This window comes from Artemia franciscana, chromosome 21, assembly GCF_032884065.1.
Source record: "Artemia franciscana chromosome 21, ASM3288406v1, whole genome shotgun sequence".
Classification (NCBI taxonomy): domain Eukaryota; kingdom Metazoa; phylum Arthropoda; class Branchiopoda; order Anostraca; family Artemiidae; genus Artemia; species Artemia franciscana.
In genome coordinates, this window is record NC_088883.1 from 20,945,347 (window position 1) to 20,958,669 (window position 13,323).

At 34.1% G+C, this 13,323-nt stretch overlaps 1 protein-coding gene and 1 long non-coding RNA gene across 6 annotated transcripts in view; one reads left to right on the forward strand and one right to left on the reverse strand.

The window, feature by feature from the left end:
* The window catches only part of LOC136041003 (probable 4-methylmuconolactone transporter), a 101,364-nt gene that overhangs the window by 38,385 nt on the left and 49,656 nt on the right, over window positions 1-13,323 (reverse strand). For 3 of the 5 annotated variants that reach the window (XM_065725496.1, XM_065725495.1, XM_065725499.1), the window contains exon 2: window positions 4,688-4,894. In XM_065725496.1, coding sequence (XP_065581568.1) covers window positions 4,688-4,887 — 200 coding nt within the window. In that variant the 5' untranslated portion in view covers window positions 4,888-4,894. Of the gene's footprint in view, window positions 1-4,687; window positions 4,895-6,408; window positions 6,583-13,323 lie in introns of those variants that run through there. The other 2 variants (XM_065725498.1, XM_065725497.1) reach the window with 2 other exon arrangements.
* Window positions 10,868-13,323, forward strand: part of LOC136041005 (uncharacterized) — a 73,045-nt gene continuing 70,589 nt past the window's right edge. Inside the window, exon 1 of the long non-coding RNA XR_010620935.1 lies at window positions 10,868-10,992. This is a non-coding gene — a long non-coding RNA (uncharacterized LOC136041005). The remainder of the gene's footprint in view (window positions 10,993-13,323) is intronic.

The following is a 13,323-nucleotide window of genomic DNA, read 5'->3' on the forward strand; positions in this document are numbered from 1 at the left end:
CAGGGCATTGTTACCATTCTACGAAATAAAATTCGTTACTTTTAATGACCCCTAGTAACATCACATGATTTTTCACTATGATTTTAATATTTCCATTACGTCACATGATTAATTTCTTGACAACTGATTTGCCCATTTTTGGCAATTGCGGAAAAGCTGTACGCAATTTCCCTGAACGATCGATCCTCTCCCCTCCCCCAGCAAAATCCTGCACACATGCCCGGTCAAAGAGTATGGAAGTTGTTTTCCAAGCAAAAAATTAATCAGCACCATCTGCATGTGGCTGAGAAATTCTAAGACTGTCTTAACCTGTTTAATTTTACTTGGAGCAACTGCACCAACTGTCGTGCTATTTTTACAGGCTTTTATCATTATTATTGTTTTTTTCAACCTAACAGAAGTATACTATCTCCGAGGCTAATAGTGTTCAGTTCTTGTAAGAGATTCATGAGCAGATGCGGTTTTAGGGGAGGGACAGAGGGGGCACTTGCCTCGGCCATAGAAATTATAAAAACGCAATTTTTGATGTAATTAATCTGACAGTTATACTCGTTTTCTAATTTTTGAAGTTTTATTTTTATTACAATAAAGTACACGGCACAGTTAGTAAATTAAAACAAGTAATAAAATAAAAGTTAAATAACAATTACTTAATTTATAATAATGAAAGCAATTAATGATAATTAAATAATAAATAAAATAATAATCAAAAAATAAATTGTTAATTAAAAAATGAAAAATAAATTTTGTTAATAAATGAAAATTTGACCTAATTTTGTGGGAGACAGGGGAGGGGGGCTAATCAAGATTTTGCCCCAGGTGCAAGAAAGGCCGGAACTACCACTGCACGTTGGAACAGCAAATTATCTTCCTATTTAACTTGATAAAATTTGAAAGCTTTGCAACAAAAGAAATGGTCTAAAGCCTTTAAAAATTTTAAACATTTTCTAAACATCAATTTACAAAAAAAAAAAACGGAAAATCAAATACTAAACGTGAGATCTAGCAATGAGTAACCGAGTAAAAGCTTTATTGGTGATGCTTGTCTACATGGAATGGTTTCCTGGGGGGAGGGGAGCCTGGAGATACAAGTAGGCAAATGAGTAACGACAGACGGAGGAATCTGGTTTGTTTACAACGGAAAACATGTAAAAAACAACCTACCAGACTTACTTACAAACGAAGTGTTTAAGGCTCTATTACAAAAAGAGAAAAATTATTTCCTTCTATTATATTTGTTTTAACGAGAGGTAAATCTATTTTGATAAAATTTTAATAGTTCATTTTTTTAAAACAAAACTTTTACCCATACACTATTAATTAAGTGGCAGAGAAAAAAGAGGAAAAAAGAGGTATAGAGAAATGAATTAGTTAGCTGGTTAAATATTGACCTTCAATGAAAAAAGTACTGAATTATTAAACCATCTATTGTAAATTCATAACAAAATAAAATAAAGACGGCCGTTTTGCGAGTTCGACAAGATGACATTTTTTGAAATTATTTACTATTTTTAAGTTAAATAGACATTAAGCAATAAAATAGCTAATCGGAACATTTTAAAACAACTGGTACTTGTATGATATAGGCCCGACAAATCAAGTTCTTCATCCACTGACGTATTGTAGAACTGGTTTTCTCGCTGGTTTCTTTCAACTTAGCGTGAGACATGACAAAGAGAAGTGACAGAATAGATGGGAAATATACGGTTTTGGCTATATATTTGCACATTAGGGGGGAGGGTAAAGTATTTGGATAGTGTGAAGTTAAAAAACAATTCTTACTTCATAATATGCAGGAAAATTGTACTTAACACACAAGACATGCAGACCCGCTATAGCTCCCCCACCCCACGCCCCCAATGTGCAAATATATCGTCCAAATCTACTTCTAATTATTCTTTTTTATTATACTTAGGTATATTTCATCAGGATTGAGCGTCAGAAAAACAGGTTCTACTTAGATGAAGAATATTAGGTCGGGGCAATATCATATAAGTACCAAACAATTTAACCTCAGACTACTAGGCTAATAATTATTAATTTGGCAGAGTTGCAATTATAAACTAGAAAAGAAGAACAGTGGTTGGACCAGAACCGTCACGTAATGATATTATCCTTTGAAGGGGGTTAACCAAAGCAGTAGAGCAGAGACACCTTTTTTTTTTAGCATACCTGAGAAAAAAACTACATATGCCTAAACAGAAGCTGATCGACGCGACGATTGTTCACCCACCCCGTCAAAAGGATGAGACGTGGCTCATCCTTTTGACACAACCTGACCTGCATCGAGTTACGTCGTTTGAACAATCTTTTAATTTTTTTTCCTTTAAGTCTCAATCTTCAATCTTTTTTCATTCTTATATACATTCATACATGGAAATAATGGGTTTTGAGACCTCTCTCCGGAAGGAGGCATATTCAAATTTTCTTAACATGTCACTGTTTTTTGCAATGTAATAATTGAGTGATATAATAATAATGTACTATAGATCGTGTTTTAATACAGATAAAACATTTACTTATTACTCATTTTCAACTAAACACGTGGTACCAAACAAATTCTTTGTTCAAGAGCTGAAGCAATCAAACAAACTCAAGCTTGTGTAGTGTACAGCCATACACTCACAGTAATTTTTCAATTTTTTTTCCAAGTAAATTTTTTTATTGATTTTCATTGATTTTTTATTGATTTTTATTGAATTTTTTTTATTGGGAAGTAAAGTTAAATTAATGCTAAAGAAATAAAACAAAATATGATGAAAATATAATAGTTTAGAAACAAATTTGGGCTATATATTTACACACTAGGGGGGGGGGGGTAAAGCATAGCATATATTATACTAACCAAACCTAACCTAACCAAACCAAAATACTAACTAAATACTTAAATAAGATATAGCTAAAATGTATTTTCCAACCAAGCCAAAGGTGATTGTCTGGTAAAAATAAGTTGATTGACCAGTTTCTTGTGTCATATTCGCATCATCCGCGATTGAAATTCTATAGTGTTTATTATATAACCGATAAATACCTTTATTTTTTTCAACCTAATTGAATGGGATTCTTAATTTTTTCCTGTTAATTATAAGATACGTTTACCAAAATTAGTTTTAGGTTAGTTAACGAGAAAAACTGAACCAGGTAAAGATTTCAAAATTCAAACAATTCTTTTATTGTCTTTTGTTTTCAGTCAAGTGCTACTTGAATATGATCCTAATAACATTAGGAAATGTCATAAGTCGGTTTATTTGCATTGGTTTTATACATGCATACTGCATATAGGATATAAAAAAATGTTATTGCGTGTTTCTACATTAAATTTTCTACGTGATTCTACAATCACAAATTTTAAAGCTTTTTCAATAAGCGAAAAAACAACAGAACTAGAGAATAAGAGTGGTTTTCTTAATGTAAAAATAAATATACCATCTTCAAATACTGCTTTGAGAAACCACCCCCATACGGTCTTATCAAAGTAAACAAAAAAAAAACTCCAATTTAAAGCAAAAAAAAAAATAACAAACGTTAAAGAGCCTTAAGAAAATCGAACCATACACAATTATACAGAATCGAGATAAAAATTAAGGAAGAATAGCGAGGATACCACGGCCGTATCCAGGGGTGGGTTTGAATCCCCTTCCTCTCAAATTTTTGTCCGAGCTGTAAAAACATCGGAAAACCACCTCAGAATTTGAAACCAAAGTCTCCCTTTGATACCGAATCTGACAAGCGTCATAACCTGTGTTGCCAAAGCTTGGAGATAAATTGCACCGGTTTTTTAGATAAACATCATGAAACAAGATGAACATGAAATAACATGATTTGGTACCACCTGAAAAGTAGGTCAAAATTTTTTTCACAAAACTGAACCCAGCAAAAAGTATGGGAGGGCCATTTTTTTTCGAATGAAGGATGACAGACTGCAAAAGATTGTTTTTGACGGTCAACCGTCTAGGGCCAAATAGAAAGCGGGTCGTCCTCGAGTGCGATGGGAGGGTGTCGTAAGGACAGAATTAGGGAAATGAAAACTTCTTGGGACGGTGTAAAGAGGGTGGTTGTAAATATATTGGGATAGAGAAGGAGCCTGTGTAGCTGTGTTGGCCTAAAGTGGCTTGGTGTTACGGTGATTTCTTAGTAGTAGTAATAGAGAGAGGCCACATTTACCTTTCCGAAAAATATGAGTTAAAACTAATATTCCATCTTTCAAGGTTATTCCATGTAAGATCCACCAGGTCATGGGTATAAACACCAAAAACCATGGATGCCTCTGCATTTTACAAATTTTCCCTGGACTTTCCAAAAGAGGAAGATCTTTTCTTTAGAATTCCACGTCGTTTGTTCCTTTGAAGAAGAGCATCAAGATGGCTAACATTAAAAAAAAGGCAATTTGAACAAGATTCAAAGAGTCTTAATATTAAAAAACGTAAATAAATGCGTAAGATAATAAATTTACGTTTCTGAGAAAATAAAGCCTCATTTTACCAGTCAAAAAAACTAAACATTTTGTGTTTTATTTCGTGTAAAACTAAATGTTGTAAGTTTCAAAGCTTGCTTTAGGGATTTTGTTTTTGAAAATGTTGGTGCTGGTTACAGATTGCTCTAACACACAACAGCAACGGCATTAACTACTAACGGTAAATTTGGCAACAAATATGAATGACACTATTTACAAATTAACGGTAATTACTCTGTTTCCGTTGAAACTTGATCACATCGAGTTTGATTATCGGTGGGGTAGGGTAAGGCTTGTAAACAGCTTTGGTCACCATATTCTAGTTCTTGTGCAATGGGTCTGCTTACAATCCCAATCAGAAAATGACTCAATTCTCCAAAAATATATGAGCATGTGAGAAGGCTAACTAGATACCACCATTTGGCTTCCACCATCACTATCCTAAAATGGAAAAAAATAAGAATGTTGAATTGAAATAAGAACAAACACAAGTTTTTTAACAGTAGAATTCAAAATATCCTGCTTTTTAGAGAAAACCTTAAAAAAGGCTTAAGCCCAAAAAAAAGTTCTTTTTGCAAATATCTTAAAAAGCTTAGAATCAACAGTTTCGCTGCTACAATCTCCTGTTTTAATTTTTTTAAATGTTTTATGTTTTTAAATTTTGAAATGTTTTTAAATGTTAAATGTTTTTAATTTTTTTTAAATGTTTTTTAATTTTTTAAATTAATTTTTTTTTTAAATTTTTTAAATTTTTTAATTTTTAATTTTAATTTTTTTAATTTTTTTTTAATTTTTTTAATAATTTTTAATTTTTTAATGTTTTTTAATTTTTTTCCTAAATAATAAAATAGTTTTAAAATCAGATTTAAAAAGAGTGCCTAATCCACTTCCACGTCAGGAGGTTGTCCAAAGCTCTCTTTCAGAATAGGACTTCAGAGTTCCATATTCATATCCAGTTTTTAACTCCCTGGGTGAAGGGGGCAAGACTGATCCTCTGGCTGAATCTCTGTAGTATTTAAACTACGAGAGGGTTAGACTAAATTTCGTGTTTACTCAACCGATACCCCATTTTCAAGTAAAACATCATAAAAAATAGAGGTATTCAATTAGAATAATGATCAATTAGGACAACGATCTGACTTTTAAAACGTATTTTTGATTAAGCCAAATTAAGAGGCCAGCTTAGCTAGACATCGATTGTAGCCATAAGGGGGTAATTCATAACAATTTGTGTCTAAATGGCAAAAAAGTATCAGTAGCGAATGTCATAAGGAAAGCGAAGCGCGGTGATAAAACCGCGAACATTGATTGAAAAGTAAGTTATTTGAAAATCAGCCACGCCTCCACTCTCATAATATATTTTTATCAATAAACTAACATTATTAGTTCGATCTCCGTCATCATTTTGCAAGGTTACTAAAATATCATTAGTTTCCCGACGGCATGTTACAAAATAAAGAAACGGTCATGATCAGGCATAATTTTTTTTAAGTCAGTGCAATAATCTAAATTTAGCGCAGAAAATAATAGCTAGAAATCTTTTTACTAGCTGCTTGGATTCACTTTCCAAGTCAAACCAATTGTTTTCTTCTCGCGAGTATCGTTCAGGTAGCTTTCCTATCTCTTCTCTCCCCTTAGTAGAAGAGGTTTATGGCAGTGTCAAGGCATCCACTACCACTTCCCCTATCCACCAGCTCCAGATCGGCTTTGGGAGGATATATTCATCCGTCAGAATGGAGGGGAGAATAATCCACTAGGCACAAGCGGCAAGTGGGACTCGATTTTCAGATCCTATGCTAGTAATTTCACCTTGGATTGCTCTTGCGCCACGGTGGATGCTTCATATGTCCGGGGATATTGACCCCCTGGGCATGATTTTGGTAATCGATACTGGCTTCATTTCATTCACTCTTAACATCTCGGGTACAGGGTAGAGTAGCTCTAACTGACTATACCTTAACAAGATCCTGTACTGAATTTCCAATATGACACTTGTTTGAAACTAAAAATAAATTACTTTATAAAATAGTTCCTTGGATCTTGATTACGCAAGTAATGTTTTCAAAAGACACAAGATATGACTATTGTAATCACAGTGTTATAACGTTTACAAAGCCTTGAGGTTCGCTGGGTTATTTCCGCACTTGCTACAAAAATAAAAACATGATTTAATTACATAACAAATTTTTTACGCCATTTCATCGGCATTATCCAGATGGATTAGGCGGGGCTATTGCCCGAGTTTTACCGGAAGGTTTGACATTTTTTTCGTGGGCTTTATATAACGCACATGTACAGATATTGCAAAAAAAACTCCGACGCAGGGATATGCTCTGGGGTTGGAGGCAAAATGAAATTTCAAGTAAACCAGCACATGTGACTGAAAAGGAGCGTCACCATAATGGTTGCTCCAAACGACCCTCCCCAACCAAACGACCCACTTATGGCAAAACATACAATTTCCAGATTTTGCAGATGCGAGTTTGAAACCTCTACAATGAGATTTTCTAATACGGTAAATATGACGGTGCAATTTTCATTAAGGTTCTTTAATTTTGTGCATGTGTTTTTCCCTTTTTTTTTTTTCAAAAATCAAGCAAATTTTCTCAGGCTTGTATCTTTGGGTAACATTAAAATTGGAATCAGCACAAAAGCCAATTCTTTTAGAAGCAACTATTGTTAGCAAAATTCCATTTTTTAGAATTTCAGTTACTATTGGGCCGAGTCACTCCAAGCTTACAGTTTTTTAGCACAAACTCTTTTCAAAATGGACGCAAGCAAAGGGTGTCAGAAAGGCGATACCCCCTTGAGACACAGGATGGCATTAAAAAATATATAAAAACAGGAGATTAAGAACTATTTCCATTTAAATGTTGATAAAAACAAACGTCATATTAGAGTTTGAACTTCTGGGATGTTTCCTAGATAGTAGTAATGGTACCAGATATACGTAGACTATGAGAACGTAAACTTACAAATAAAAAAAAATATACGATATTCATATCAAAGTGAAAAAAATAGTAGATATTTTTCAAACAGTTCGTGGTAACGAACTGTAGTAAGGAGCGACCCGGCTCAATAGTAACCAAAACTCTAAAAAATTGAAATTTGATATCAATAGCTACATCAAAAGAATCGCATTTTGATGCTGATTTTAAAAATATATAAGTTTCATCAAGTTTCGTCTTACCCATCGAAAGTTACGAGCCTGAGAAAATTTGCCTTATTTAAGAAAATAGGAGAAAACACCCCCTAAAAGTCAAAAATGACACCATCAGATTCAGCGGATCAGAGAACCCTACTGTAGAAGTTTCAAGCTCCTATCTACAAAAATGTGGAATTTTGTATTTTTTGCCAGAAGACAAATCACGGGTGCGTGTTTATTTGTTTGTTTTTTTTGTTTTTTTTCCCAGGGGTCATCGTATCGACCAAGTGGTCCTAGAATGTCGCAAGGGGGCTCATTCTAACGGAAAAGAAAAGTTCTAGTGCCCTTTTTAAGTGACCAAAAAATTGGAGGGAATCTAGGCCCCCTCCCAAGCTCATTTTTTTCCCAAAGTCAACGGATCAAAATTTTGAGATAGCCATTATGTTCTGCATAATCGAAAACCATAATATTTATGTCTTTGGGGTGACTTACTCCCCCAAAATCCCAGGGGGAGGGGCTGCAAGTTACAAACTTTGACCAGTGTTTACATATAGTAATGGTTATTGGGAAGTGTACATATGTTTTCAGGGGGATTTTATTTTGTTTGGAGGTGGGGCTGAGGGGAGGGGGCTATGTTGGGGGATCTTTCCTTGGAGGAATCTGTCATGGGGGAAGAAAAATTCAATGAAAAGGGCGCAGGATTTTCTACATTACTATAAGAAAACAATGAAAAATAAACATGAAAACGTTTTTTCAAATGAAAGGAAGGAATAGCATTGAAACTTAAAACGAACAGAGATTATTACGCATATGAGGGGTTCTAAGAATACTTTAGCATAAAGAGCGATGTATTTAGGAGGAGATATATACCTCACTCTTTATGCTAAAGTATTTTTAGTAATTTCAACTATTTATTCTACGGCCTTTCTGATTCAGGGGTCATTCTTAAAGAATTGGCACAAAACTTGCGATTTAGTGTAAAGAGCGAGATATTAGCGAGGGTACAAACCCCCTCGTATACATAATAAAAATATAAGATTATGAAAGTTTGTTACGTAAGTTAATTCTTAAGTTACGTATATTTTTTACTAATAAAAACGTTCGTTAAAAACTCAAAGTTCTAGTTGCCTTTGTAAGTAACCGAAAAATTGGAGGGCAACTAGGCCTCCTTCTCCACCCCTTATTTCTCAAAATCGTCTGATCAAAACTAAGAGAAAGCCATTTAGCCAAAAAAAGAATTAATATACAAATTTTATTTTAATAATTTATGTGCGGAGAACCAAAAACAAACATGCATTAATTCAAAAACGTTCAGAAATTAAATAAAAAAAAAACTAATTTTTTTAGCTGAAAGTAAGGAGCGACATTAAAACTTAAAACGAACAGAAATTACTCGGTATATGAAATGGCTTTTCCCCTCCGCAATCCCCCGCTCTTTACGCTAAAGTTTGACTCTTTGCCACAATTCTACTTTTTAAAACAATTAAAAGCTTTAGCGTAAAGAGCGAGGGATTGCGGAAGGGACAACCCATTTCATATACCGAGTAATTTCTGTTCGTTTTGAGTTTTAATGTCGCTCCTTACTTTCAGCTAAAAAAAATAGTTTTTTTTTTATTTAATCTACGAGTAGAGTAGTCAGACAGGAAGAAGCATGCGTGTTTTGCCCTTGCCTCCTAATTATTAAACGATATTCTCTCTGCCACCTCCTACACCAAATAATGGCTACCATGAGTGACTAAGTAAGGGCCATAAAGAGCACAAAACACATTACTTGGCAAGACATTTTTCTGGAGGGGGCAGTCTGCCAGTTAATTATCTTAGACAAAAGCTGTTCTTACTCAAAACTTTGCTTCACATTTACTTTTAAAGATATTCCAGAGAGGGGGGGGGCAAACTTTTCAGGGGAAGCTACCTCAACTAGCTGCAGCAATGCACAAACATGTACTTTCTGGCAAATGACATGGAACTTCCAAGATTTGAACTATTAATTCAGAAATGCCCCCCCCCCTCACCTCACAGACTTGTGAGCCCTCACCTCACAGACTTCCTCTCAGACTCTCAGAGTTGTTCATATTAGAGGCTCCCAAATTTATTTTAGCTTTATTTATAATTAGTTATTATTATTTATTATATTATAATTATTAATATATATTATATTATAATATATAATATATATCGATATATATTATAATGTAATATATTATAAATATATAATTATAATATATATTATAATATATAATTATTTAATGTATTATATTAATTATATTATTATTTATTATTAGCTTTATAATTTCTTTATTCTCGTAGTCTCTATAGAAAATCACAATTTTTTATAGGTATTAGGGAGTAGTCACCCACCTCGAATATATCAAGATTTTTAGATTTTCCTAGTACTCTCCAATATTTTTCTCACAATTTGCCAATTTTGGGGGAGGGGCGAGGTGACTTCATTTTTTCCATCCACGTTTTCAAAGAATAAATCAGATTTTATTTTGTTCACGGTACTATTTTGTTCACGAAATTGAAATTTCTTTTTAGGACTAGAAAACCAGAACGACATTTTAAGTTCAGTAATGGCGTCAACCGGTGGTTTGTTGCTAAGATCGAGCGGTAGAAGGACTTAATAATTAAAGATAAAATAGTCAGTTCATGAACACCAATTTGTTGTTGAAATTGTTAATGACAGAGAAGTACATAATTACTTTGAGCTTTAATCCAAAAGGATAGAAAATTCTGTCAAACACAACTTTTTTATTTAGGAAAAGTTACACAGACATATTGTACAAAAATGAAAAAAAAAAAAATCAAAACAACAGTAATTCAGTTTTAGTCGGCTTTGGGACATGTTTTGGAAAAGTTGGACAGCAAATGTTAACCAATTTTCCAGTAAGCAGGGGAGGATCCAGGGGATAATGTTAGGGGTACGTACCCCACAGAAGGTTTAGAAGTTGAACTACTTACACAGAGGGATGGGCGAAGAACACCAAAGAAAAGCTGCAGCTTTCTTCTCATTCTTGATTATTTTTTTATAATATTATTTCATGGTACGATAAATGTATTCGATCAGACACGTATGTAAGAAGGTCCCATTCCAATCAAAATCTGATGATCATCGATTGTAATTTCCACATTTTTTTAAATTTCATTCAGTTGACTATTTTCCCGTTTTTAAACCCAAACAAATATAACTCCTTTTGGAACACCCTCCGGCGTACGAGACAGAATTGGGCGAATAAAATCTGTCTGAATATAACTGCCAAATCGAAGCTGGCAATGTTAGTATCAACCCTGAGGATTTATGAAAACGAGAAGACTGCCTAATTTAAAGATAAATGTTTAAGCAGTTTAAGGCCGTGATAAAGTGAACTTGAAAACATCGAGCTTCAGAATTGAAGTAAGGTTACCCTTCTGTCTTTTAATTCTCTAGAGATCGTCGATTGTCAAAACTTCAAATAGCACCAATTATCAAGTCTTGTCAAAGGTTTTGATTGACAGCTTCCTTTGGTGAGATGCTTCAGCCGAGAAATAATAATATATTTGACAGTGTCTTGCAAAGCTTGGTTACCGACCAAGGGAGATTAGAAAATGAGCAAAAGAGCACTATCATTCTCAAGTACAAAATGCCCATGTATATGCAACTGTGACGGCATGCATAGAATGCATTTTAAAATTTATTGTTTTTTCCACTTTATTTCCTAGGGATAGGCTATTTAAAATACCTCATTTCATTAATTCGAAACTAAACAGCGAACTTAGTTGAAAGCTTTCTTCGAGGATTCTTAGAAAACCAAAGTTTTCTTACAAATTAAATTAAAAAAAAAATAAAACTGAAAGTAAGGAGTGACATTAAAACTTAAGACGAACAGAAATTACTTCGTATATGAAAGGGACTGCTTCCTCATGAACGCCCCGCTCTTTACGCTGAAGTTTTTTACTGTTTTAAAAAATAGAGTTAAGAGGAAGAGTCAGACTTTAGCGTGAAGACCGGGGCATTGATGAGGAGACAGCCGCTTTCATATATGAAGTAATTTCTGTTCGTTTTATGTTTTAATGTCACTCCTTACTTTCAGTTAAAAACACTTGTTTTTATTTAATTTAATTTCTTAACGTTTTTTAATCAATGCATGTTTTGATTTATGCTCTCCACAGATGAATAATTAAAACGAAATTTGGGTATTTATTTTTTTGGCTAAATGGGTTTCTCATAGTTTTGATCAAACGATTTTGAGAAAAAAATAGGAGCGGGGAAGGAGGTATAGTTGCTCTCCGATTATTTGGTTACCTGAAAAGGCAACTAGAACTTTTAATTTCTTACGAATTTTTTTATTAGCAAAATTATTAGTAAAAATAAATTTTACTAGTTAAAGACATACGTAACTTACAAATTAGCTTACGTAAGGAACTTCTGTATTCTCACATTTTTATTACATATATGAGGGGGGCTCACCCCCTCAACAGTACCTCCCTCTTCACACTAGAGCTTAAATTTTGTCCCGATTTCTTAAGAATGACCCCTGAATTACAAAAGCCGTAGAATAAATAGTTGAAATTCTAAAAATACTTTAGCGTAGAGAGCGAGGTATTAGGAGGAGGTGAGCCCCTCATATGCGTAATAATTTCTGTTCCTTTTAAGTTTTAATGCTGCTCCTCACTTTCAGTTGAAAAACTTTGTCATATTTATTTTTTCATTGTTTTTTTTTAATAATAGTAGGAAATCCTGCGCTCCCTTCATGGAAATTTTCTTCCACCATGAAAAGTTTCCCCAGCATATCCCTCTCTTCTCAACCCTGCCCCAGACCAAATGAAAACGCCCCTGAAGACGTCTGTACACTTATAAGGATTTCCGACTACGCTGAATAAAATGGCTATCTCAGAATTTTGATCCGGTTACTTTGGAAAAATAATTAGCGTGGGACGGGGGCCTAGGTGCCCTCCGAGATTTTGGTCACTTAAAAAAGGCACTAGAACTTTTCATTTCCGTTAGAATGAGCCTTTTTGCAGCATTCTAGGGCCACTGGGTTGATACGATCACCCCTGAAAAAACAACAACAAATAAACACGCATCTGTGATCTGCCTTCTGACAAAAAATACAAAATTCCACATTTTTGCAGATAGGAGCTTGAAATTTCTACAGTAGTGTTCTATGACTTTTAGGCAGATCACGGATGCGTGTTTATTTGTTTTTTTTTGTTTTGTTTTTTTTTCCAGGGGTGATCGTATCCACCAAATTGTCCTAGAATGTTGCGAGAGGGCTCATTCAAACGGAAATAAAAAATTCTAGTGCCCTTTTTAAGAGACCAAAAAAATTGGAGGGCACCTAGGCCCCCTCCCACGCTAATTATTTTCCCAAAGTCAACGGATCAAAATTCTGAGATAGCCATTTTATTCAACGTAGTCGAAAAACCTTATAACTATGTCTTTGGAGACGACTTACTCCTCCATAGTCTCCGTGGGAGGGGTTACAAGTTAAAAACTTTGACCAGTGCTTACATATAGTAATGGTTATTGGGAAGTGTAGAGGTGTTTTCAGGAGAATTTTTTGGTCGGGGAGAGGGGGATATACTGGGGGAACTTTCCATCGAGGACTTGGTCATGGGGAAAGAAAATTTCCATGAAGGGAGCGCAGGATTTACTAACATTATTAAAAAAAAAACAATGAAAAAATATATATGAAAAAGTTTTTTTCAGCTGGAAGTAAGGAGCAGCATCAAAACTTAAAACGAA